Source organism: Miniopterus schreibersii (genome assembly GCF_964146895.1).
Source record: "Miniopterus schreibersii genome assembly, chromosome: 1".
Classification (NCBI taxonomy): Eukaryota; Metazoa; Chordata; class Mammalia; order Chiroptera; family Miniopteridae; genus Miniopterus; species Miniopterus schreibersii.
Genome location: NC_138101.1, coordinates 146,337,622 through 146,362,959, shown reverse-complemented (window position 1 = coordinate 146,362,959; position 25,338 = coordinate 146,337,622). Strand labels below are relative to the sequence as shown.

At 52.8% G+C, this 25,338-nt stretch overlaps 1 protein-coding gene across 4 annotated transcripts; it reads left to right on the top strand.

The window, feature by feature from the left end:
* Nucleotides 1–5,386: 5,386 nt before the first annotated feature.
* SHF (Src homology 2 domain containing F) lies at nucleotides 5,387–24,930 on the top strand (the record flags this gene model as incomplete). 4 transcript variants are annotated; one of them, XM_081138513.1, is made up of 7 exons in its annotated part: nucleotides 5,387–5,884; nucleotides 14,650–14,791; nucleotides 17,003–17,209; nucleotides 18,772–18,912; nucleotides 20,204–20,375; nucleotides 20,520–20,639; nucleotides 24,155–24,930. In XM_081138513.1, the coding sequence occupies 7 exons, from the start codon at nucleotides 5,387–5,389 to the stop codon at nucleotides 24,339–24,341; spliced, it is 1,467 nt and encodes a 488-aa protein (XP_080994639.1). In that variant the 3' UTR covers nucleotides 24,342–24,930. The 4 variants fall into 4 exon arrangements, with proteins under 4 accessions (XP_080994639.1, XP_080994636.1, XP_080994637.1 ...); XM_081138510.1 differs by lacking the exon at nucleotides 18,772–18,912; XM_081138512.1 differs by lacking the exon at nucleotides 18,772–18,912 and having other exon boundaries at nucleotides 5,516–5,524.
* Between the last annotated feature and the right edge of the window lie 408 nt (nucleotides 24,931–25,338).

Sequence of the window (25,338 nt, the reverse complement as noted above, 5' to 3'; positions counted from 1 at the left end):
GAACACTGATGGAGGAGAAAAACCCGGCCCAGGCCGTTGCTGCCGCCCGGGGGCACAACGGAGGTGGATGCCGACCCGGCGGGAGAGCTACGGGGGAGGAATCAGGGTCGTCGGGGAAGCACGAGAAGCCGCAAGGAAGTGGGTGTTGGGGGGAGGGGAAAGCATGGTGAGATGCGTTAATTAAGACCCTTCTGTGTGGCCAGCCGGGTTGTGGGGGTGTCCACATCCTCCGCAGAGGCGGCGCAGGGAAGAGAACCCCTGAGGAGCGCCCCTGCAGGCCCAGGGTCGCTGGACTGGTCTCCCGGGCACAGAAGATGGGTGTCCTCCAAGGAATGGGAATTACACAGCTTGTGAACACTCTGATTCCCGGCGAGTCCCGAACCTGGGTGCCCAGATGGTCCCCTCTAAGCTCCCACATCTCACACGGATCCCAGCCTTCCCGCTGCACGACCACCACCTCCGGTGGTAAAGGACCAAAACAGGAGAGAACCCAAGCAACTGGCGGGCCGCAATGCGCCTGCGCATTCTCCGATTCCGCCTTAGGCAAGAACCCGCCCCAATGGGCGGGGCTTCTAGTGACGTGCAGACTGGGAAGGCCTATAACTATTGAAAAGGGTAATCAAAACGCTGCGGTCCCAAGGCTCCGGTAGCTCGCCGTGATCGTATAGTGGTTAGTACTCTGCGTTGTGGCCGCAGCAACCTCGGTTCGAATCCGAGTCACGGCATTGTGGGAACAATGGCACGGCAAGGAGCCTGTCCTTTTAGTTTTCCTCTTCCTTTTTGTCCACAGCTGATATGTTTTGTATATATCATAAATCACTCTTTTCTTGAAATTAACCACTGCATCTCCCTACCTTGATTACTGAGCCACATCGAAAATCGCCACCTCCAGTAATTCTGATTTAACGCTTCAGCTTCAGATCAAACAGTTCCAACAACGGTGTTTAAATCATTCTCCTACAGCAGCAAAACAGCGCCCCCGTGACCCTGCGATTTTTTTCCTTTTCGTGCATTTTTTTAAAATTTGGTTGGCTCTTTTTCAAATAGAGAGTGGTGCACAAGTCCGGTGAAAAGTAAGTCTCCTCGTTCTTCACCTCGTCCACTAATTATTGTCAGTTTCCAGTGTATCTTCTATGACAGTCCTTGTATAAACACATATATGTATGTATGTATGTATGTATATATGTATGCAAATATATTCCCCTTTGCTTCTTGCAAAATACAAATGACCTCTTCTTCCCTTCCTCCCCCTCACCTCCAGAAGTCAGAACTTGAGATGATAGATTTGCACTGGTAAGCAATCTCCCTTTACAGGGAAGAATAGTACACATACCAGGAAGATTATCTCCACCCACTCATCCTGTCCTTTTCTCTCCCCAGGCCAAGCTTGGTTCCTGGCTGGGAAGGGTGGGAGATGTTTGGGTTGGTAAGAGAGGGGAAAGTGATACATTGCTGTGCCCATAAAAACCGTTGGATGGGAGCCTAGACTCTGTTGGGAAGCAGCCCTACTTTGATTTCGGGCTGGAAGGGCAGGGAAGTATCCTGGGTTTAGAACTGGTAGAGAGACTTGACTTGTTAATCTGTTTGAAGACCCTCTACATCCATCTCTCCCCAATCTTAAGTCACAAACCAGTGAAATTAGAAAATTCAAGTTTCTTGAATACAGAACAAAATCTTACTATGTTTGTGTTGCAAGCATGCACCTTCTCCATAAATATTTGAACAAGGGTATCTTATGGAGTCCATAAATGAGGGAAGGGGCCTAGTTTGCTTTTTGGTTGTATCTTAAGTTATATTCTGTAAACACAGAACCATGTTATTTTCATATCAGACAAATAGAAAACTTGGCCCAAATGAAGTCCATCTACATCTAGAATCTCAAAGAACAGAGTGCATATGTGAGTGTACTAGGATATGTTAGTCCTCTCAAGGTTATGGACAGAGATAGGCCCAAGGCAAGGCAAGGACCAGACTTAGAAGAAGGCAAAACCCAGAAGGGAGCAGAACTCAGGACAGAATGAGCATCCAAAATCAGGTGCAAACAGAAGTGATGACACTCCAGTCAGTACCCAGTAAGAAAAGTGAGGGCTAAGGACTAGGCCTTGGGACATGTACAAATTTAGGAGGTTAAGGGAGTAAGAGAGGATGTGGCCTGAGAGAAAGGAGAGCCAGAACAGTGTCATTTTAAGAAAAGTTTGAGAGAAGATTTCAAGCACAGAGAAGGTCAGCAAACTCAGATGCTACAAACGAGAAAAAGGAATAAGACGAAATCATTGGGTTTGACCCTTAGAAGTCATTGTTAACTTTAAAAACTTTCCATAACAACCACTGAATAATATGTATCAAGAGCCAGAAAAAAAAATGTATACTCTTTGCTCCAATAATTTGGGAATTATTGCCAAAGAAAATAATCCTAAACTTGGAAAAGTTATCTGCATAAAGATGTTTGTTACAGAGTTATTTAGAAGGGAAGAGAATGAAAATAGCATAAATGCTCAACAAATAAAGTGCTGAACTAAACTAAGTTATGTTCATTTGGTGATATATTAAATGGTCATTTTTAAAGTATAAAGTCAACTTTTAAATATTATTTCCAACTAAAAAGAGTAAGATTCCCTTAAAGAAATGACTGATTACAGGTCTTCAACAGAGGAAGTACAAGTTGAGTCTGGAATATTTTGTGTAAAAAAACAAATAAGTGCTTAAAGATTGATAGGACCAAGTCAAAAGGGCACAGAAGCCTTCTGAAAGGGCTCCTATTGGACAAATTTGGGGCAATTTGAGCATCAAAAAGAATATTGATAGTAATGGATTATATCACATTGAATTTTTTTAAAAAGAATTTTCGAGACCATGGGAAGAGAGAGAAAGAAAGAAGAAGAGGAAGAGAACTCTTTACGGAAGAATTCCAGATAATAAACACAGAAGAAACAACAGAATTAGAGTCACCATTTTGCAATCCCTAGTGTAGTAACAAATGCAAGCATAGGTCATCATGGAAGCTAAAACCACTGGGAGCAAATAGTTAAAAGGTCTTAGGAAATCACACGAGAATTTACTTTAACTTATAGAAAGGTCTGATGAACTCTAATCAAGTGATCAAGCCTAGCACCACCAATAAAGAGACAAATGTGCACTATTGGCCTCCCAGTGTGACACAACATCCCCTATGTGGTGATCTTTTTAAAACTGAAAATTTTTTTCAACAAAGAAGAAGGGATAGAGCAAATGTGGCAAAATGTTAAAAAAGAGCGAATCTGGGAGAAGGGTATGCAAGATTTCCACTGTACTTTCTTTGAGCTTTTCTGTAGGTTTGAAATTTTTCAAAAAAGGAGTTGGAAGAAAATAAAACAACAAAAATAGGGAAATTATGCTGTGTTAAGTAAAAAATAAGAACATAAAATTGTGTATACCACAATTATAGCTCTATAAAATAAGAACAAGAGAAATGTTTATTCATTTCAACATTTGTTAAGCTCCTGCCACATGACAGGCTCTGCACTAAATGATGGGAACACTGTTCCCCTTAGAAACCTGATTTTACGGTGTCATGCTTAACATACTTAACATGCAAGGCTTGGGATTTGGCCAATTCCCCCCAAGTCTCAGAGGATTCTTGCTGTGACAGCCTCACCTCTGTATCCTTGGTTCCTAGCAAGCTGCCTGACCCCATGAGGCGCTCAACAGTGCCTGCTTCCAGGATTCCACACTGGTGAGGGAGGAAACTGCTTTAAGGGATAATTTAAAATAAGATTAAGTATTACAGCATTTTAATTATCATTTAAACCCCACCTTTATGATATCCTCCCCCCTCCTCATCTAACTTCATTTCCTACTCTTCCCTGCTATGAATCCTCCCCTTCTTTATGGCATTCTGTTTCCCATCCCAATGCCTTCACTCAGCTCATGCTGACCTCCCAGCTTGGAATGACCTTTCATTCCTTTGCTTCACTTGTCCAAATCCTACCCAGCTCAGGTCTATTTTTACAATATGCACATGTTTTTTTCCCCTATTATAGTTCATGAAGCCAGTCAGAATATCAGATATTTCAGCATTTCCTAGAGCCCTGCTAATCAGTGTGGTGGGGGAACCAGCAGCATCTGTCCCAGCTGGGAGCCTACCCAGCTACACCTACAGAATCAGAAACTGCAATTGAACAAGTTCCCTGGGAGACTCATGTTCACATTAAAGTTTGAGAAGCACTGTCCTATAACATTAACTAGAATACACATAAAGCAGAAACAAATATTTTGAGACCTGAGTCCCTGGGAATCCTAGGGGATTCTCAGTTTTGCCATCCCATCATTCTCTACACTCCCAGCTTTGAACCCCGTTCCCTTTGGGACCACGGGCGGTTCCTTGCTCCCTCAGAAGGCAGATATGAGCCTAAGAGTGAGGGAGTCACTGAGGCAGTGCCCAGAGGGTGATGGTGAGATGAAACTTCTACCTGCCCAGCAGAGCCAAAAGCAAATGCTGGCGTCTGCTTCAGGGCTACAACATTTCTGGGGAGAAATTGGCTTTACTTCTAAGACAAAAACGCCCCTCTCTCCAGCATCCGAGCCTCAAGATAAGAGGTATGTGACAGACAGCAGTGGAACTGTTTCTAGACTTGATTTATTGACTTGTCTGTTTCTAGCCTGTCACTCATCTGATTGACAATGAAACCTGGGATGTGACACAAAGTGATTTGTGGGTGCGCGCTCGGTGGGCCTGCTCCACGCGGGCGCTCCCGTGGGTGAAAGGCATGTGTGCAGGGGCTGCTCGCTGTGTGGGAACGACACGGGAGAAGTGGGTACTCCAGGAAGTTGACTGTCTGTGACGGGAGAAGTGTCTGTCTGGCTTGGGAAGCAACGTGGGTTCGAGTAAGTGCGGTGCGAGCAGTTGGATGGGAGGAGGTAGGTGGGGCTCCACGCGGGAGGGGGTCGTTCCCGACACATCTTAGGAACAGCCCCCTTTCTCGCCCTCCCCAGGTTTTCCTCCGAGGACATTATTTCCCAGTTAGGGGGCCTTTGGGGACCGTTTGGGAGGAACCGAAGGTGCCCGAGGGCTCTCCTGGCGTGGCGCGCGCGCCGGCCAGGGCAAGGGGGACAGGTGCGCCCCCACAGGGGCACCGTGGCGACCCGCGAAGGATTCAACCTCAGTCCGGGGCATCGCCCCCTGCCCTGGGGTCGCCCGCTTCACTTCGGGTGAGTCCACACGGCTGGAAGCCCGCGCCCCTCTGCTCCGCGGGGCGGGGGGAGGTGGACCCCGTTAGGGAGCGGAACCCCGCCCCTCCCTTGTTACCGAGGAGCCCCGCCCCCTCCCGCAGCCCGGCGGAGCTCCGCCCCTCCCGCCCCCGCCCCCCGCGAGACCACGGCGCGCCCCGGGCTCAGTCGGGCCGGCCCCATGCTGCTGAGCGGAGCTCCTCCGGCGGGCTCCGGCCCGGGGCCGCGGGCGCAGGGCAGCGCGGGCGGCGGCCCGGGGGGGGCGCGCCGGGGCGCCGGGGGCGCGGGAGCCGGCCCGGGGGGGGGCGGCAGCGGCGGAGTGGCCAAGTGGCTCCGGGAGCACCTGGGCTTCCGTGGGGGGAGCGGCGGCGGAGGTGGGGGCAAGCCGGCGCCCCCGGAGCCCGACTACCGGCCCCCCGTACCCTCCCCGGCCGCACCCCCCGCGCCGCCCCCGGACATCCTGGCCGCCTACCGGCTGCAGAGGGAGCGTGACTTCGAAGACCCCTACTCCGGGGGGCCGTCCGGCTCCGCTGCCCTAGCCACCCCCGTGGTCCCCGGCCCCGCGCCGCCCCCGCGCCACGGCTCGCCCCCGCACCGCCTTATTCGGGTCGAGACCCCTGGCCCCCCGGCGCCGCCGCCCGAGGAGCGGATCCCTGGACCCCCGGCCGGCGGCGACAGGGTGAGTGCCGGGACGGGCGGGGGTGGCGGGAGGCGGTTGGTGGTCTGGGGCTTTCGAGAGGGACAAAGGTGGCCGGGCCGGGGCCGGGCCCTCGGCGTCGCGGTTCCCGTCTGCGCGATCTTAGTCCCTGACCCCGGGGCTGGGAGCCTTCATCTACCTTTGTTCGGATTCTCGACCTACTAATCCGGGACGTGTGCCCCAAACTCTGCCCCTGTCCACTGTTATGGCCCCAGGACTTGGTGACCCTCCCCCTCTGGGGTGCTTCTCTCTTCATCTCAGTCCCCTGGAGCCTCATCAGCCAGCTTTTTTCTAACGGGATTGGAGTCACCCCCGCACCCCCCCCCCCCATGGCCTTTCTGCCCACTGGGAGCAGCCGCTCGCTGCCCTTTGATCTCTGACCCCTCCCCCCAGGGCAGAGCCAGCACGAAGCTCCACTCCTCCTCCCCCGGTAGCCCAAGCATCCTTGCAGGTGCTGAAGCCCCAGGAAGAAAGTGAAGGCTGGGTTTCTCCCTGCGGACACGGCCAGAGCTGGCCTTTGCTTCACCCAGTCGGACTGGAGCCGGGCGGACTGTTGTTCTCGGGAAGCTAGAAAGGGCAGTGTGCAGCTCTGTGCTAAGGATGCTGACCCCTCGGGCTCTACTACTGCCCTCCTTCCCTTGTCCCCCCAGGTGTAGGGACCGTCAGTGCTCAGAACCTGTTGCCCAGAAGGGGCTTAGCAGAGACCACTCCTCTTCTCTTGGCCGCCCCTTCCCTGGGTCTATTCTGAGGGTGTCTAGAACCTTTCATGAGTCTGCAAGCTTGGGATAGAGAGGAGAGCTGGGCATTCACTGTTCCGGAGAACACCCGTTGTGTCTCAGGGGCCCCGGTGGAGAAGCCACCCCCCTCCCCAACCTCAGTTTGACCTATCGCTCCTTGACAGCTGAAAGCCGTCCCCAGGTCGCTCTAGCCCTAAATTCTATGACTGACTGGGCCGCCTCAGGCTCTGTTGTCCCTCTTCACTTGCCCCTGGAATCTCAGCTCCGTGGCTTATTCCCCTCTCCTCGTCAGAGAACAGTTGCTGTTAGAATCCACTGGCTCCAGGGTTGAGGCTTTCAGCGGAGAGGGCACCGTCCTGCCTGATTTCCTGGATGAGAGAGATGTGTCAGGGTCAGAGCAGAAGCCTCAGGAATGTGAATTATTTCCCCCCCTAGTCCCTGCCATGGGGCATGGCTGCCCATCCTGGGTTAGGATTCTTAGCCTGCAGAAGGGGGCTGTGCTTTCTTCACATGTCCTTAGTCTTCTCTTTTTCCTAATTGTCCCCCACTGTTGGGCGATGTGATGGTGGTGGTGGCAGTAAGGCATGGGGAGCACTGGGCCTTGTTCTTACTATTGACCAGTTAGTCTCCTCCCCGCTGTCCACAACCCACTGGCACCTGGGCCTGAGCTGTTCCTGGACCTCTGCCTCTTACAATGGCTTAACAGCCTGCCCACCAAGCTGTGGGCTCCTCCAGGACAAGGACCGTGTTCTCCTCATGTCTGTGTCTTTCAAGTGATTGACACAATTTTTGGCATAAAGAAGGGTGCATAAATTTGTCTGTCCATTGCCAGGGTGAGCCAAGGGTCAGAGACTCCTCTTGTACATTTTGCCACAAAGACCCCACAATGAGGGGACTGTGCCCATATAATCATGCAGAGACCTACAGCCTCCTCTCACTGAGGACATCCATGCCTCACCCTGGGCCAGCTCTGTGATCTGTGGGCTATTCAGACTTTGGGGCCCAAGAGGTGTCTGACTCCTTTGTCAGCTACAGGGACAGGAATGAAATCCAACAGGATCTCCCGGGAGCCACACAATCTGTAGCTTCTTTACTGGGTGTGATGAGAAGAACCCAGGATGCCATCCAGTGTGGCCCAGGGGCAGGGATGCTGTCTCCATGTGCCCTGACCTGGAGCCTCCCACCATTCAGAGAGAGCAGCTCCACCCCTTTGGGAGCAGTGTTCGAAGGACCCTAGAGTCTTCCCTTAGGAACAGCCCAGACAAGGTACCTGAACCCTTTACCCTAAATCCAAGTGCCAGCACATGACCTGCGGAGCTCCCAGAGTTGCTGTCCCTGGACGGTGAGCAGCCCTGGCTCTGGCCCTTGCGGCAGAACTGAGCCAGTTTTTCTGTTCTGTGTGGCTGCTTTATCCCTACTCCCTGCTCTCCCTCCTCTCAGCCCTGCAGATCCTCTTGGCTTGTTGCTTTTGGGTCACTTCCTGAGCTGAGGGGGGCACTGAGGACCAGGATGTGCCTGGGGCTGTCCAGTTTCTCTCCTCCTGGAGCCCAGTGACTGATGCTGGGTGGGTCAGAACCCTGTGAGAGAGCCTGAGTTGTGAGGTTTGATGAAATGGATGGAAATGCCTCTGTGGTGGGCCAGAGAGATTGAGGGGAAATGAATTCATTGAGTATGGGGTAGGAGAGAATGGGGACTTAGACAGAACCCTGAGAGGCCCAGGGGGCTCAGGACCATTAGCCTTCTCCCCAGGCAGGGCTCTGGCTGTTGGCCCACCCTGAGACCCACTGCTACAGTTGGCAGGGGTACAAGGGTGGCCATCTGGGCAGGCCTGGCAGGACAGGTGTGGGAGCAGCAGGAACCTCCCCCTGCATGGGATGGGAAGGCAGAGACTCACCATCTGGCCGTAGGAAAAGCTCCTTCATGGTGTTGGGCCCTTTCTGGCTGCCAGGCTGACAGAGGGTTTAGAGAGCTAGGCCTTTCCTTGTTTTGCCCCCTTTTCTCAGACCTTCTACAGGAAAAACCTGGTCTAGGAAAGGGGGGTGGGTATGGAAAAGGGGCCCTGATTAGATGAAGCTTTGAGCTGTCTGTGACCATCTGCACAATGTGTCCTTTGCCTCCATCATGCCAAGATATAGGTGTGTGTGTGTGTGTGTGTGTGTGTGTGTGTGTGTGTGTGTGAGAGAGAGAGAGAGAGAGAGAGAGATGGATGTGATGGGAACAATAAGATAGGCACCCTGTATGAAGCAAAACTAGGCCTCTTATTCTTAGCTCATGGAGGCGTTTCTGGCGCTCAAGAACCTCCAGAAATCGTGCAGATATTTGAGCATTTTTCTGGGAAAAATCTCACAGCTCTCAGATTCTCACAGGGGTTCACAGGGCCCAAAATATTAGGAACTTAAACAAATAGATGTACCTCATAGATGGTATCCACATGGACTTGGATCCTCCAGGCCCAAATACAGAATGAGTGAACAGATAGGTAGGAAGATCACAGTAAAGTGAAGGAGATATTTGGGTGTCTGGAATGAAACAAGACATGCCTGCCCTGGGGTTTAACCGGGGAGCAGGTAGGAGTCCTCCCTTACCCACTGTTCATTGAGTGTTTATGTATTATTAACTGACACCTAGGTGCTGAAAGGGACTCACCACCCAGAAGACCTGGTCCTTGACTTTTTTGAGTTTGCTTGTTCGCTCTAATTTTCCTTGTTATGACTTCCACAGAGTCTGGAGGTCTGATCTGTTTATCTTGCACATGGCCTCCAGTGGAAGTAGAGGGAGGAGAAGACAGGCTTCCAGATCAGGGACCTTTGTGGACTGGTTAGATCTCTTAACCCTTTGTGGCCTGAGCTGACGGTCTGCACTGCTGTTGGTGCTTCAGGGTGAGCTGAGGTCTGAAGCCTGTGGGAGAGTATGGCAGGCCTGTCCACTCGACCCAGTAACACCTCCTCACACTGCAGCACTCACTCCCTCTAGAAGACATCTTCTCCTTATTGGCTTGGCCAGTGACTCAGTGACACCTCAGTCCTGGCACTCTGCCCATTGGGAGTCAGGAACAGCTGGGACCCTGTGGACCAGGAGTGGGATGAGAGCAGCTAGCTGGGGCTTGGGTTTGGAGGGTACCTGCTGCCCTCTCCAGCTGTCCTCACCACAGAACCAGTGTGATACTATGTGACAGCAGAGGCCAGGCCCCATCCCCATGTGCAGTGAGCCTGTGGTGCCTCCAGAGCCTGGGTCCCAGATGTGGAGCTTCACGGCACCTCAAGATGCTTCAGTCTTTTGGAGCTTGTTCTGTGTCTGTTACTGTGAGCCCCTGGAGGACCCAGGAATTTGATCTCTTCATCTTTAATATAATAGTGGACATTTACTGAGCACCTACTGTGTGCCTGGTTCCATTTTGAAGCAGCAGACACGGACTAGGCCAGTTGATCCTTACCATAACCTTATGAGGAAATTCAGTTATTATCCCGGGTTATATACAGGGAGACTGAAGCATGGAATGCTGGGTCACACTTGCCTGGTAGGACCGAGGTTGACAGCCTGACTCCAGACTGGCTGCCAGCACCGTGCCAGGGGACCCTTGCACTTATGGAGAGGAGCCCTGCAGCACAGAGGTGTGCACTAAGCATTTGCCAGTGAACAAGGGGAAGGAGACTAAGAGAAGGAATGAGGAGTGCATTCTGGACTGAGTTCACCAATTTCTGAATGATGAAGGCCAACACTTGCCACCCAGTCTCAAGGTAGCCACAGACACACGTTATAAAGATTGGCAGCATTGATTGCATGTCTGTGATGTTTGAATGTTTTATAAGCACGGCATTGCTTTGTAATTAGAAAGGATAATAACAAATTTGTTTCACGTGAAGGAGTTTCCCTGGCAGATAAAATTGGGACAGGCATTCCAATAAGCAGGAGCAGAGGATGCAAAAAGTTCGATCTCAGGGAAGGTAAATAGTATACCATTCCCCAAATTGACAGACTTTCAGTTGAAAGGATTTCATAGTTAAATACTTTGGACAAATGCTGAATTAAATAAAATTAGACTACTCTATTTGCTGCAGGACTTCTCAGAGCCTTTAACATGCTAACGTATTTGTTGCTACATTTCCTGATTTTTCTGGAAAATCTGTGGAACGGCACTGAGAGCCAGGAGACCTAGGTCCCAGTCTTGTCTCTGCTGCTACAAGCTGTGAACCCTGGACAAGTACCTAAACTCTGGGGCTTTAATGCCTGAATATAAGAGATTATCATCGAGGCTAACATTTATTGAGCACTGACTCCTGGGCCAGCCTCCGGGCTAAGGACTTCTACATTCAACATCCTTTTCCCAAGCCTATGAGATAGGTACTAATACTGTCCCCATTTTATAGATAAAAAAACAGAGGCTGCAGGGCATTAAATGTAAACTAAAGAAATGGAGAAAAGTAGTGGTAGATTTGGGGGACCTTGCAGAGCCAAATCCTGTGACTTCTGCCCCCTTGCTACCCCTGGATTCACAAGCCCCATGGGGGGCGGAGGTCAGGGACTCATAGCAGGGCCCAGCTGCAGAGTGGAAGGTCCAACCAGATGGTGGGCCTGCGGGCCACCTCAGGAGAGGCTCGGGCGGAAGGAGAGCCAAAGCCTGACAGCTGCCCTGGGAGGGGCACTGCCCATTTGGAACAGGCACCAGAGCCAGCTCCTGGAGGCACCCTGCTGGATGATAGAAAGGAAGGGATCTGGTTGGCAGGAAGTATGGGGACACGGAGGCCCTCTGGGCAGCAGCTACCTACCTACTGGTTTGGAAATGGTCAGCATTTAAACAGCATTGTGACTATCAGAGGGCTTGCCTGAATATCAGTCTTCCCTGCACCCCCCCCCCCCCCCCCCCCGAGTTTCCCCCTTCTGCCCTGAGCCAGAGGCTTTGATCTCCATCCTGATGTTGATTCTCTTGACAGCCTGCTCCTGCAGCTGCTGCTGGTTCGTCAGAGTTCAGATGAATGGGGATCTGAGAGTCTGTGGGTCTGGGGAGAAGGAGGCCTGTTGAGCTTCCAGAAAATGTGCACTGAGCACCCACTGTGTGCCAGGCTCTGAGATGGACATGGTGTATAACAGTGAGCACATCAGAGTCCAGTAAAGGACCCATCCACAAAACAAGTCATGATAGGACAAAGGTGTCAGAAGTCTACAGGGGCAGCTTCCCCCCACTGAGCAGTTTTATCTCCTTGCATGACCTAGAAGCCCCTGGGAAAGCAGGCAGGGCCTATGACAGGGGTCCTCTGTGCCCAGGGCAGGTGTCTGTCCTGCCTGGCTTCCCAGTAGGCATCTCTGCTGCTGCTGCCGTCTCCCAGCCCCATGGGTGGCTCCTCTGGGCACCCCAGCCCAGGGCAGGGGGCTGAGGCTTCCTGGAACAGGGTGTGGAGCCAGAAGTGGAACAGAGGAGCCATTGAGCTTCCCACAGTGATGCCACCTGGGCGCCCACAGGCACCAAGGGCTGGCGCTAGGGAGGCCCACGCTGGTCTGGGAAGGGTCGTGGCTCTAGGCACTGGCCCAGGACTCTGGTGGGAAGGGTGCTGCATGAGCTCTGACCAGGCTTGGTGAGGGAAGGGCTAGGGGTCCTGTGGAGCTGGGGGGGCAGCTGGTGCTTGGACCAGGTGCTTCTGCTCACTGAGCAGCTTCCAGGGTCTCAATCCCCCTGTCTGATCCCCACCCCACCCAGATTCGTGCTTCCTCCTTCTTCTGACTGAACAAGAAAAGGTGCTTCCTTTGCCCATTCTTCCTGTTTTATGTGAACTGATTTAACAAATATTTACTGAGCACTTTCAGGCACTGGGAATTCAGCAGTAAACATGATTCCTGCCCTCAGGAAGCTCACAGTCTGTAGGAAGACAGATAATAAAACAAGTATTTACTGCACATGTGATGATAGCCCAGCTCCTGACCTGATGAGGCACCTAACTTGACCTGGGGGGAGAATGGAAGGGCTTTCTGAAGAAAGAAAAGAATCTGATCCAGGCATAGGGAAAGCTTTTGAGGTGGGAAAGAGAATGTAGAGCTTTCAGGTAACAATGTGATCTGAGATGGGTAAAGAGAAACCAAAGAGGAAAATGGAATCTTTAAATCTCTTTAACTATGGACTTTTTCTTGTAGCCACTTGAGAGCCATTGCAAGGTTTAAGGATAGCATGTCTGTTGATTCAGTTACTGTTGAGTAGCTGCCATGTGTGAGTGTGAGGCTGGGTGCCAATTGGGCTGGGTACCCAACAGGCTGGCTCCAGAGCCCCCTGGTCAAGTGGGTAGGGCCAGTTGTGGGGGGCAGGGGGGAGTGCCAGGTGGCCTGGGAGGAAGCAGCCTAGGTGGGAGGGGTGAATGGATTTCTTTTCTTTACTTTTGGATGATAGAGTATGAGGAGTGGTGGACTCCGAGGAAGATAGGTGGTGATCTAGTAGAAACATTTCTCTAGTACTTACTGTGAGCCAGGTGCTTATTGGAGCTGGAGAAACAGAAATGACAAAGAGCTCCAGGCTCATGGGCGATCTGGTGGTGGGTTAGGAAGATCTGAGATGGTGATCTTCTCGGAAGCAGGCAGAGGTCTGAGGCAGGAAAGTTGCTGAGCAGCTTGACTGGAACAAAGTGGAATAAGGTTGGAGCTGAAGAATTGAAGGATGGCATGGTAGGAGCCTTTGGAATGTGCTGTAGAGACCCTTAGAGGGGCTTGCAGCAGTCCAAGGAACATGAAGAAGGGGTCCCCGAGGTGGGAAGGTTCCTTTTTCCATCTCTGCCTTGCTAGGTGTCCCAGATCCTCTAACCCAAGACAGGGAGGTCACCCCTACAGCCTCCCTGCTCAACTGGCTCCCATAGTCCTGATCTGTGGGATCTTGGCCCAAGACCAAAAGCTAGACCAAGAATGGGGGAGAGGCAGGAGGGGTCCCTCCCTGTGGGGCTGGCCCCAGAGCCACCTCTTGTTAGTGCAGTGCTCTCCCAAGGGGCTGGGTGGGCTGGGCTCTGTCTCTGCCTCAGCCAGTCCTTCCCTCCCTGCCCCCCGCCCCCAGCCTGGGCCCAGCTTGGAGAAAGGCTCTATTGTCCTCTGCTGTGCCCCACCCTGAGCACCTTGAACTCCTCTGCAGGGTGTGTGGCGTGTGGTTCCCTCTGCCTGGACTGGGAACAGGGACAGAGGGGTGGCCATGAGCCACTTGTGTGGGAGAAAGCGTGGGATGTGGAGGGCGAAGGCCAGGCCTTTCCTGTTTCTGTCCTCCGGGAACCCAGGGGATTTCAGCAGAGCCCAAATCGTGGCTTTCCTCATGGCTGTCCTAAGGTTTTCTTTCTCCTGGGACAGCAAAGATGCCCACAGGTGGCAGGTTGGCAGCATGATTTTGTACAAAGGGCACAGGTTCCAATCCTGGTTCTGCCACTTACACGGAATGGTCTTGGGCATGCTGTTCCCTACCTGCTCTGAGCCTTCATTTCCTTAAGAAGGGGCTAATAATACCCACATGATGCTAGGATGGATGTTAAACCAGCAAAACTGTGGCATAAGTGAGTACTCAGTCTTTCTGTTCCTGATGGTCAGCAAATAATATTTGTTCAGCATCTGGTAACACACCAGTAGGTGTGGACCAAGCTAACTCCAAGTTGCCTGCTGTGCCCTGCCCACTCTTTGAACTCTTCCAACACCTTTGTAACCAGTTCTCTAAATTAATTCCCTCTGTTGAACCAGCTGGTGTGAGCTCTCACCCTGCCTGGACCCTGGTTGAGACAGGCCTTAAGACCTAGAGATTCATCCTGGTCATTTAGCCCAGGGGATGGCCCAGAGGCATAAAATTAGCAGAAAAGAAAGTTCCACTCTTTGGCAGCCTAGTGGAAGACCCCTACAAAGGAAGAGCCAGAGTTTGTCTCCAACTAAGCTCAGAGCCTGCCCTTGGGGACCTGGGGCTCCAGGTCTAAGACAGCCTTCCAGGACTCTTGCTCCCATGGATAGAGCATCTTGGGAGAAGCAGAGCTGTCTCTCAGATGTCTGAAGCCTGCTCTCTTCCCACAGTTGGCAATCCTAGAAGACTATGCAGACCCGTTCGATGTCCAGGAGACTGGTGACGGCCCAGTAGGAGCTTCAGGAGCCCCAGAAAAGGTCCCGGAAAATGATGGCTACATGGAGCCCTATGAGGCCCAAAAGATGATGGCTGGTGAGTGATAGAGTAAGGGAGAGGGTTGGGGAAAGGAGGTTGTTCCCTGAGGCTTGGGTATCTGCAAAACAAGCTCTGGGACCCAGAAGTCTAAGAACTGATTCCTTGGTCTCTAAAAAATATGGAGAATGCCTTTGCTGGGTCTTCAGGGAAGGTGACCACTGCTTTCAAGATAGTCACTTTGGAGAAGGAGCTGTGATTTGTGGTGCTGGAGACCTGAGGCGGTAGAGAAGGTCATACAACCAAAGGTCAGACAGATGGAAGCATTTGGCATAGTCGGATAGTGGTGAGGGCTCAGAGTCATTGGTCCCCTTAGTGCTTCCCTTACCTTTAGGGAAGGTGGTGAATTTGAAACAATGTGATGTCAAAGTGAAATTTCTTTACAGCAGTTGGAAGCGCATGGCTATAAATGCTGATGCAATGCCCATGATACGGGGCAAGTAGTTCAAGGAGTGAGGGCAGGAAGAAATGAGTAAGACCTGGTCCTGGGGAACAGAGACCAAGAAAAGATCCAGGTAAAGATCAAATGGGGGCGATCAGAGAGGAGGACAGTGAGTCAGTCTACGCCAAGGTCCCAAGGCAGGATGAAAGGAAGATTTGTTCAGGGGCAAGTAATCTTAGTGCTGGGCATACAGGAGAGGCAAGGTGAGAGAGGCCAAGAGGGTCAGTGAAGGGCCTTGAAGGCTGGAATGAGGCATTTGGACTTGCTCCAAAAGGGGAAGGGGAGCCATTATGGATTCTTGAGCAAGAAAGGAACAGGACAAATAAGGCATTTTAGGAGGATTACAGAGGCTTTGGTGTACAGAACAGACTTGAAGAACTGGGCATCAGAAAGATGAGTTAGTAGGCTATTGTGGAAATTACTAAGGCTTTACAGAACCAATAATTAACACCCTTTTTTTCCCCTCTGGAGTTTGGAAATAATTGAGAAATAAGATCAAGGAAACAGAAAGATGGAGATAACAATGTCAGTTTTATTACTGATAAAGGTGATTGGAGAACATTCCTTAACTATGTCATCATAATGGGTTTCTTAGTGCTTCACCACAGAATTAAACTTGCCCACTCAGGCTCGAGCAACGTAGCACAGCTGTAGGCCCCTGCACAGGGCAGGAGGAGAAAGAACCAGAATGTTCTCTCTCTGCAAGAAGACAGATCAGATAAGCTGCTCTCCCTCCTTGGGCAAGGTGGGTGAGGAGGCAGAGAGCAGTCAGGAGTGTTATTCCCTGGAGCCCATAAAACAAGAGCCTGAAGAATGGAGATTTGCCCTAGCAGTAATCTAGATGTGGAGAGATGAGGGTGAGACTCATCAGGCATTTGCAGTGAACACATGGGACTCAGAATGAAGGAGGACCAGGACCAAGGAGAGCAGTGTAGTGGGAAGAAATGGAGAAAGTGAGAGGGTGGCTACCATATTTGGATCAGAGGGGTGTGGCCCCGAGGAGGTCCATGAGTACCCTGGTATTGATGCGAAAATTTGCACATTTTTCTGGGGAGCTCCATAGTTTTTATGAGCGTTTCACTGGGGTCAGACATCCCCAAAAGAGAACCGCAGAGTAGACTAGAAGAACTTTTGAGGAAAGTGGTGAGTTTGAAACATCAAACTGAAACATCTTTATGGCCGCTGGAAACATACAGATGCAAAGGGTTCCATGAGACTGGGCAAGTAGTTCAAGGAGTGAGGGCTGGGAGAAATGAGTAAGATGTTGCCGTGAGAAACAGAGACCAAAAGAGGATCCAGGAAAAGAGACCAAACAGGGTGATCAAAGAGGAAGACAGTCCATGAAGGGGACATTTTCAAGGACGGGGTGGTCAGCAGTATCTGAACAACAAAGAAGGATTTTTTTAGATTGTGAAATGGTATTACTTAGGACACAAGGAAATAAATGGAGTTGGACAGCAAGGAGATAGACTAGGAAAGGACCCTGCCTTGGTTTCCTAAATGTGTAAGCTCAGCTCCCCAGCCCTTGCTGGCCATTGCAGGATCTTTCTTCTGTCTTTCACTCTGGCACCTCTCTGTCCCTGCTTCTGTTGGGTCCCATGCTTTTGGAACCCCAGAGATGTTTTGAGGGAGTGGGACCCTGGATATATGCCCCAGAGCCAGCAGCATCTCTGAAGGAGGTCTGTCTCGGTTGCTGGGGAGTACTGCTGGAGGGGCTGAGCCAGGCAGCCAGGGCTCTCTCACACCTCCCTCCTACCTTTCTCCGGCAGAGATCCGGGGTTCCAAGGAGACTGCAGCTCAGCCCCTGCCTCTGTACGACACGCCCTATGAGCCAGAGGAGGAGGGGGCCACCCCCGAGGGTGAGGGGGCCCCCTGGCCCCGGGAGTCCCGCTTGCCTGAGGATGACGAGAGGCCCCCTGAGGAGTATGACCAGCCCTGGGAGTGGAAGAAAGAGCGGATTTCTAAAGCCTTTGCTGGTGAGTCCTGGATGGAGAGGGCATGTCTGCTGGGGCCTCTCAGTAGCTGTCCGGGCTCGGGAATGGAAGGAGTGGAGCCCTGGGACCGGGGAGGTACAGGAGGGAAGCATGGTTGAGTCCGCACCATGGAGCTATGAGTTGGCCCTGTGGACGCAGCACTGTGTGCAGGGTCAGGGAATGGGCACAAGAGAAGGGTGAAGTCATCTCCCCGAACCACCACCTCTCAGAGGCCAAGAGGCTTGGTCTGCTTCCATCTTTTGGGGGGCTGGGTATATTTAAAAATAAAGAAGTTCCAAACAAAATTCTAAAACTTGTGGCATATGTTAAATACTTACCCTTAACAAAAGAAGGCATTTAACACTCCAGACAATGAAAACAGCTGCCTGTATAACTGTTAAGAGATACCAGCCCCAAATTAGAGGGCTATGTCTCCTGGCAGTAAGCCTTGCCAGACAAGGGGTGCCTACTCTCAGAGGGACTTCAGGGAAGCAGGAACCAGTGGGGAGGGACACTATAAGAAATCCCCTTTGCTGATCGAGGATAGGTTTTCGTACCGAGCACCCCAGAAGCCATCCCAGGCCTGGAACCCGACATGGAGAGGTGTGTGTTGGTCATTTGAGTGGGGTGGGGTTGGGGGGGGGCTGTTGAGCATGAGAGCCTGGAGTATAAACCCAGCTTTAACTCCTGGTTCCTTGATTCAGTGAGAACAAAAAGGACTTTAATGCCATTAGACTTCGTTCCCATTCCCATGTCCCCCTCACTCCTCCTTGGGCAAGAGTCTCACCCTGGAGCTGGGCCCAGCTCTTGGCTCTGCCCTCCCCACCCCGGCAGCCAGACTGAGAAACCACAGGTTTCTAATTTGTTTCCTGTAAAGCGAGCACCATTGAGGATGGGCCGTTTATCTCCAGAAGCCTCCCTGGAGAATCAATACTGTTTGGATTGCTTAATGGGAAAATCTATGCTCGTCATTAGGAAACCTTGTTAGCAGCCCTGGAGCCACCAGTGGCATCAGTCTTCTAATTTGTCAAGGCTTGGGATTTAGGGTGTGGGGGCAAATTTCACTAAAACATCTGCCCCCACATCTGAGTATTCCTGGTGGCCTGAAGCTGGGCTCTCTCTGTTAGGCTGTGGGAAAAGGTGGAAAGGAGGCCAGTTTGGGGTGCTAGGAGGCTGAGGGAACCTGGGTGTGGTGCTGGGAGGTATGGGCAGCTCCTTCTCTCTCTTTTCCTCCATTCCTGGTCCCTCTGGTCCCTGGAGGCCTGTGAGGGGTCAAATGAAGGGGATCCACAGGGCTGGCAGAGCAAGCCCCTATGTCCTGCGGTTTGCCACCTGGGCCTCCCACCCTTTGACCAGGCCAGCCCAGTGTGGTCAGTGTGGCTCCACCCAGCCCTCTGAGAGTCCTGTTCCCCATCCAGAAGTCGCCCCTGCCTCTATTCTGACCCTTCTCCTTTCTAGGCTGTCCTGTGTCCTGGCTCTGGGTTTTGGTGTCTCAACCTCTGCCTCTCTCTGTCTCTGTCCCTGTCACTGTCTGTCTCTCTTCTCCCTGCTGCTACTGGCTCCAGTTGACATTAAGGTCATCAAAGACCTTCCTTGGCCTCCACCGGTGGGACAGCTGGACAGCAGCCCCTCCCTGCCCGACGGGGACAGGGACATCTCCGGTCCAGCCTCACCCCTCCCCGAGCCCAGCCTGGAGGATGGCAGCGGTGGGTCCTGTCGGGGCTTCTGGCCAGGGTGATGTGTCCTCTCATCCCTCCGGCCCTGTGGGCTTAGGTTGGAGGAGCTAAGAGGTGGGGCATGGTTTGAAGAATCCAGGAAGAATCCCCTTCTTCCTGGAGGAAGAAGGAGGGGACAGAGTGTACACACACACACACACACACACACACAAAGGTATGGGGAAGGTATCTCCTAAGGGGAAAATCCCTTCCAAATATTTTCCCCACCATGACACAGAAATCCACTATTCTAAATTCACCTTGGGTAGAGCTGTGCCTGACCGGATCTTCAGCAGTGCAAATAACTCCTGCAGTGGGGGTGATACTAGCTAGCACAGGAAGTGTCTAACTCCTGAGAGTAAAGGAAAGAATATGATCCTTGCATTTGGTGTCTGAAAGATGAGAAGGGCTTGAAAGTGCTGCAAGGAGAGAAAAATAGTCCAAATGGGAGAAAGAAGGCTCTAAACAATTCATCTACATTCAGTTTACCCAGAATTGGCAGCCAAGGGTGTGTGTGTGCATCTCTGCATGTGCACACAGACCTGAGCATCTGTTTGTACATTTGTGCCTGAGTGCGAGTGGGTATTTTATACATACAGGATGACGGAGGGTCTTTGTCACCTGTGCATGTGTGCCTATGCCCGTGTGGCCCGCTGGCTTCAGCAGTCAGGTCTGCCATGGTCTGGAAGGGTACAGCCACCTCCACTGGGCTTCTGTGGGGGTGGGGAGGGGAGCCTGTGGGCTGTGACCTTGGGGCGGGGGAGGGGCGGACTGGCTGGCGGCTTTGGGCAGGATTAGCCTGTCAGGATGGCACCAAGGGGAATCAGATAATTGTTCTCAGATCGATAAGTCATTTCTACAGAATGGCTTGGCAGGGTGATTTGGAGAACAGTAATGAACTCTGAGGAGGAGAAAGAAACAATATTATCAGCTCTGAAGCCACCCTGAGGAGAATGGAATAGGGGAAGGCAGTCAGCTGCTCCAGAGGGAGAAGCTTAAGTGGTTTCTCTTGTTGCTCTCTCCCCTCTCAAACAGTGTGGGGCCTGGGAGGCCCTGTGTGGCACAGGACGGCTGAGCCCCACCCTCACGTGTACCCCTGCCCCCTCCTGGGGGTTGGACCCAGAATCCCATCCCTAGAGCCAGTCAGGTGCATGAGCATGTCCAGCCCTTCCAGAACATGGCTCTGACCCCTTTTGGCAGGACATAGGGGTGGGCCACTGGCTATTCTATAGGGCTCTACTTCTGGGGTCCTCAGTGTCTGTGACTGGTATGTTCCCCACAGCCCAATTTGAAGGATCCGAGAAGAGCTGCCTGTCGCCCGGCCTGGAGGAGAAGGGGCGACTACCTCCCCGACTCTCAGCAGGGAACCCCAAGTCAGCCAAGCCCCTAAGCATGGAGCCCAGCAGCCCCCTGGGGGAGTGGACAGACCCAGCACTGCCTTTGGAAAACCAGGTGTGAGTGTCTGTGTCCAACTGGGGACTCTTTCCCCTCCCTTCCCTTCCTAGCGCTGGCTTGCCTGCAGGGGACACCCAGAATGGGTGGGCCTGGTCAGCTAGGGACCCGGCAGAGATGCCCCCTTTCCTCTCTCTCATCCGCAGCTGGTACCATGGGGCCATCAGTCGAACAGATGCCGAGAACCTGCTCCGGCTGTGCAAAGAGGCCAGCTACCTGGTGCGCAACAGTGAGACCAGCAAGAATGACTTCTCCCTGTCCCTTAAGTGAGTGGCGTGGGCTGGCTGGCAGGTCTAGGCAGAATTAGCCTGTCAGGATGGCACCAAGGATAATCAGTGGGAGGACAACCACCAGGACAAGAGGAGACTTTAATATTCCCCCATGCCCAGCCAAGCTGGGAGAACCCCATCCACCATGAACATTTGCCGACTCTGGGCCAGGCCTTAAGGAGCTGGAGAGGTATGAGCTCAGCCCCTGCTCTCAAGCAGCTCAGAGTTTTTTGGGGGGAAATAGTTGAGCTAGTGTCCAGTTCAAAAGGCTTCTGTCACTTACTGGCTTTGTGGCCTTGGGTCCCTTTAACCTCTCTAGGCTCAGTTTCCTTACTTACAAAGTCTGGGAGTGATAATATCTACCTTATAGGGAAGGATTAAATGAAATAATGTATGGGAAGCACTTAGCTTGGCTCTAAGTGCTCAATAAATTATCACCATTATCATTATTAACAGAAGTCTGAGATGTTCTAGAGGCATAGGCAAGAAGATAGGGACTTTGCCTGAAAGGATCTACAGGGTGAGATGGAAGCTGGGACCTGGGAGGAAGGCAGGGCAGTGGACAAAAAGCTTTTCTCGTTCACTGTGAAGAAGTGGGCAGGAGTCTGGTTGCTGCTGAGCCTTAAAGATCCTGGAAGAGGTGGGGGAGGCAGGACCCTCCCTTCCATCAGCCTTTTTCCGTGGGAGCAAAGATACACAGGCCAGTATTGGCCTCCCATGTTGTCCTGGCAGGATGCCACGTCCTCTCCTTGGCACCGAGGAGTCCAACCTGGCAGAGCGTGCACCCCACATGGCCGCTTGTCAGAGTGGTGTGTCCATTCACATCCCCCTGTCACTACAGGGGCATCTATTCCACTTCCTATCACATTTTCTGGGGCATTAGAGTACAGATATACCTCTACTTCAAACAAGTCCAATATATGGAAATTTAGGACTACTAAGCAGATACATTTTAAGAGAATTATTCAGCTTCACTAAAAGTTAATGAGAAAAAAAAGGCCAGACTATAGTCAGAACCTGAGTTTTATTCTTGGTTTTAATAAAACTAGCTATGTGACCCTAGGCAACCTTAACCTATCTGAGCCTTGGTTTCTCCGCTTGCAAAATGTGTTGATGGTTACCTCTTAGGTTTCTTTCAGCTCTCATACCATGGTAGTCTGCAAATTATCATAAAATCAAAGGAGTATTTGGGAAAAATTCTTTTGTCAAAAATGTGATTTACATAACTTCAGGAATGTGTATTGCTTTAAAAATTAGTTAAGACTCAAAAATCTACTATTGCCAAGTAGCATCTCTAAATCAACTGCCATCCTGCTGCAAGATCAATCTCTTTATAAACAAAAATAGATTCAAAGAGGTATGTGACTTGCTCAAGGCCACCAGCTAATAAAGTTCCAAGAGCAGCATTTGAACCCATCTCAGTCTGACTAATAATCACAGTGTTCCATTGCACAGCTCCTCCCCTCAAGTCTGAAACAGTCCGAGGCAAGGGGAGACTGCAGGGGTCTGGCTCCCTGAGCAGAGCACAGCAGAACACAGCCCTGCCCTAGCCTGGGGCGTAAAGGGGGAGGCAGGCTTGGATGCTGGGCTCCAGCCCTGGCTGATCTTGCCCCGCCAGCAGCTGTCTGCCAGAGTCTCGTTTGCATATAAATGGCTTCTCTGAAATACAATTATGGTTTCTCTTCTCTCCGTAATGGAAGGGCTTTCATTGGTAATTAAACAGCTTCCTCCAAAAGTCAAGCCAGACCTGGCCCTGCGGCCCAGCTAGTCCCACCCCTGCTCCCTGAGGGTCTGGCAGGGGTTCTGCTGTGTCCTAATGGACCCTTAGGACTGTCCCAGGAGGTCAGTTATCCAGATGGAGGCTGAGCTCTCAGCTTCCAGCTCCGGTCTCTGGCTACTTGTTGCCCATTTTGGCCAGATCTGCCCCTCAGGGAGAAGATATAATATACAGGTTTTAGGAGAGGTGATTTTCCCTAGTGGACTGTGGGAAGGAGGCCATCCGCAAACTGCAAGAGGGTGAGGTAAGGCAGGGTCCACGCTGCTGCCCACAGCCTTGGGCCTGGGCCTAGGTATAGGGCAGACAGGGGAGGAAATCACTTACTGTCTCCCCTCTCTACAGTCCCCAGTGGCTATACATTTTCCTGAGGCACTTGGCTCCTTTCCCCAGGGCCCGTGTGGTCACTGTCAACCTCAGCAGTTATCTCAGACCTACAGATGAAGGATGGCCCAACACCCTGACACACACACCCTGGACTGGGGCCTTCAGCAGGCATTAGAGCACTGTACCCTGGGGAAGGGAGGGGAGGGAAGGATGGAGTTAAGGGCCTGTGTTTTCTTCCTTTCCCTTTCCTCTCTTCAGTCACCCCACTCTCCCCGCTTTTGACTGGTGAGCCTAGTGACATGGGTCCTGAGACTTCTTTGTACCCAGGCAGGGGAAGCAAGTGAGGAGGTTTGTCAGCTTCACCTCTTCAAGAGTGGGGGCCTCACCATGAGTCCTACCTCCCACACCTGCTTCTGAGCCCTGTCCTTGTTCCCAGGTAGGCTCTGACCAGCAGGGCTCCCCCAAGCAGTACTGACCACTTGCCTGTGAGTGAGCTTCAGACCTGGAGCCTAGCCAGCCACACCTGTGGTAGTTTGGACATACGTTGTTCTTACTGGGGCCCCACCTCCACACTCTCTCTAAGGCTGAGGGTGCCCAGACATCTGGGAGATGGAGAGAGTTCTTAGTAGCAGGGTCCTTGCCTTGTGGGCAGGGCCAGGCACTAATGCTGATTTCCTGGATTGTGGCAGGGAGATGGGAGAGGCAGTTAGTGGAGCATATCCTCTCCGAGGGAGGGCATGGAGCTGCAGCCTCACCCATGACATCAGCCCAGGCTGAAGGGCTGGATGGATGAGCTGGGGGCTTAGCCCAAGGCCCAGTTAGCAGGAGGGTGAAGGGATGTCCCCAGAACAAGGTGGCTCACTATTCCCAGATTTGGGAAGCAGCTCACCCCCTCCCCTAGTATCTGCAAGAGAGAGCCCCAACCAAGATTCTCTTGGTTCTCACATCTGTCCACCACTGTCCTGCCAAGGGTGTCTGTGTCTCCACGGGAGTGATCAGGAGTCTCACGGGTGTCCTCCACAGCTCAGAGAGGGGGAGGGTAAACTGGTCCTGGCCACATAGGGTGGAAGGCAGGAGTGCCTAGATACCAGGGTTTGGGGTGGGGGTGGGAGGTGTTGATCCCTCCAGTTTCCACTAGAACACACCCTGTATATTCACTACACACACATTCTTGGCACACCCAGTGCCCTCACCACAGCCAATACCTATTGCTACCTACGCGCGCGCGCACACACACACACACACACACACACACACACACACCCCTCTCTGCTTTCTGGACTGACCTCCATCTCCCCTAGTCACCTCCACTCTCTAATGGTTTGGAACAAGACATTTGCTGCAGGGTTGGGGGAGGGGAGGGAGATTGGACAGGGCCCCCACTCACCAGGGTCTCCTCTCCTCTTCCCAGGAGCAGTCAGGGCTTCATGCACATGAAGCTGTCTCGGACCAAGGAACACAAGTATGTGCTGGGCCAGAACAGCCCGCCGTTCAGCAGCGTCCCTGAAATCGTGCACCACTACGCCAGCCGCAAGCTGCCCATTAAGGGGGCTGAGCACATGTCCCTGCTCTACCCTGTGGCCATCCGGACTCTGTAGATGTGAGGCTTGGGCACTGTGACCCATCTGCACCCAGCCCTGGGCCTGGGCCTGGGCCTGGGCCCTGGCTGAGGGCTGTAGTACTTCCCCAGGACATGATCTCCCAAGCCTTTCTTCCCCTCTCCCTGGGATAGAGTGGAAGCTGGAGATTCCTTAACTTATTCTAAAGGGGAAGGCTACTGCGGCCTTGGAGAAAGGGGTGGTCTGGGGCTGAGGAGAGAGGAATCCCTGAGAAAGGATAGCCCCTGGAGGAAGAGGTCTTCAGAACCGCAGGCCTCCTGAGGAGTTTACGATGGGCAGCTCCAGACCCTTTCGGCCTTTGGGGCAGAGGAGGGAACCCCCTTCCTCTCCACCCTCCACCCCCTGGGTCAGTATGAGGTGCAGCGGGACGGGGGCCCGCGGGGCGCCCTGGCCATCTCTTTGCCTCCCTCCCCAAACCACCAGCCGGGCTCAGTCCAGAGTACGGTGTGGGGCTTGAGGAGCGCACGCCCCTAGGGTGGAGATGGCACTGGGGCCGGGGGAACTTGTGCGGTCCCGGGCCGACCCGGCTCCCGGCCAGAGGCAATAAATAAACCCAGTGCTGCCAGGCACCGCCGCGTCCCTGCCTTCAGCGCCGCACCCGGGCTGGCGGGGTGGGGAGCGGCGACGCGAGCACGGGTCTGTTTATAAATCAGCTCTGGAGCAGACACAGGCCGGCTGTGAAAAGCGCTTTCGAAGCATCAAGTTCCCTCCTTTGACGAGATGTCAAAACATCCCCCAGGGCCCCCGCCCCGGCCGGCCTCGCGGCGCCCCCTCCGCGCCTCGCCGACGCGCGCGGCTCCCCAGGAGCGCGTCCAATTTCCTGCCTACGGCCATTTGTCTGGGAGGAGGGAGCCGCGGGGAGACAAAGAGGCGGCGCCCAGGCGGGGAGCGGGCGGCCCTGCCACGCGGAAGCCGCGCGCCCGCCCGCCGAGCCGGGGAAGCTGGCGCAGCTGCCGCGTTCCCTTGCCAGGGGAAG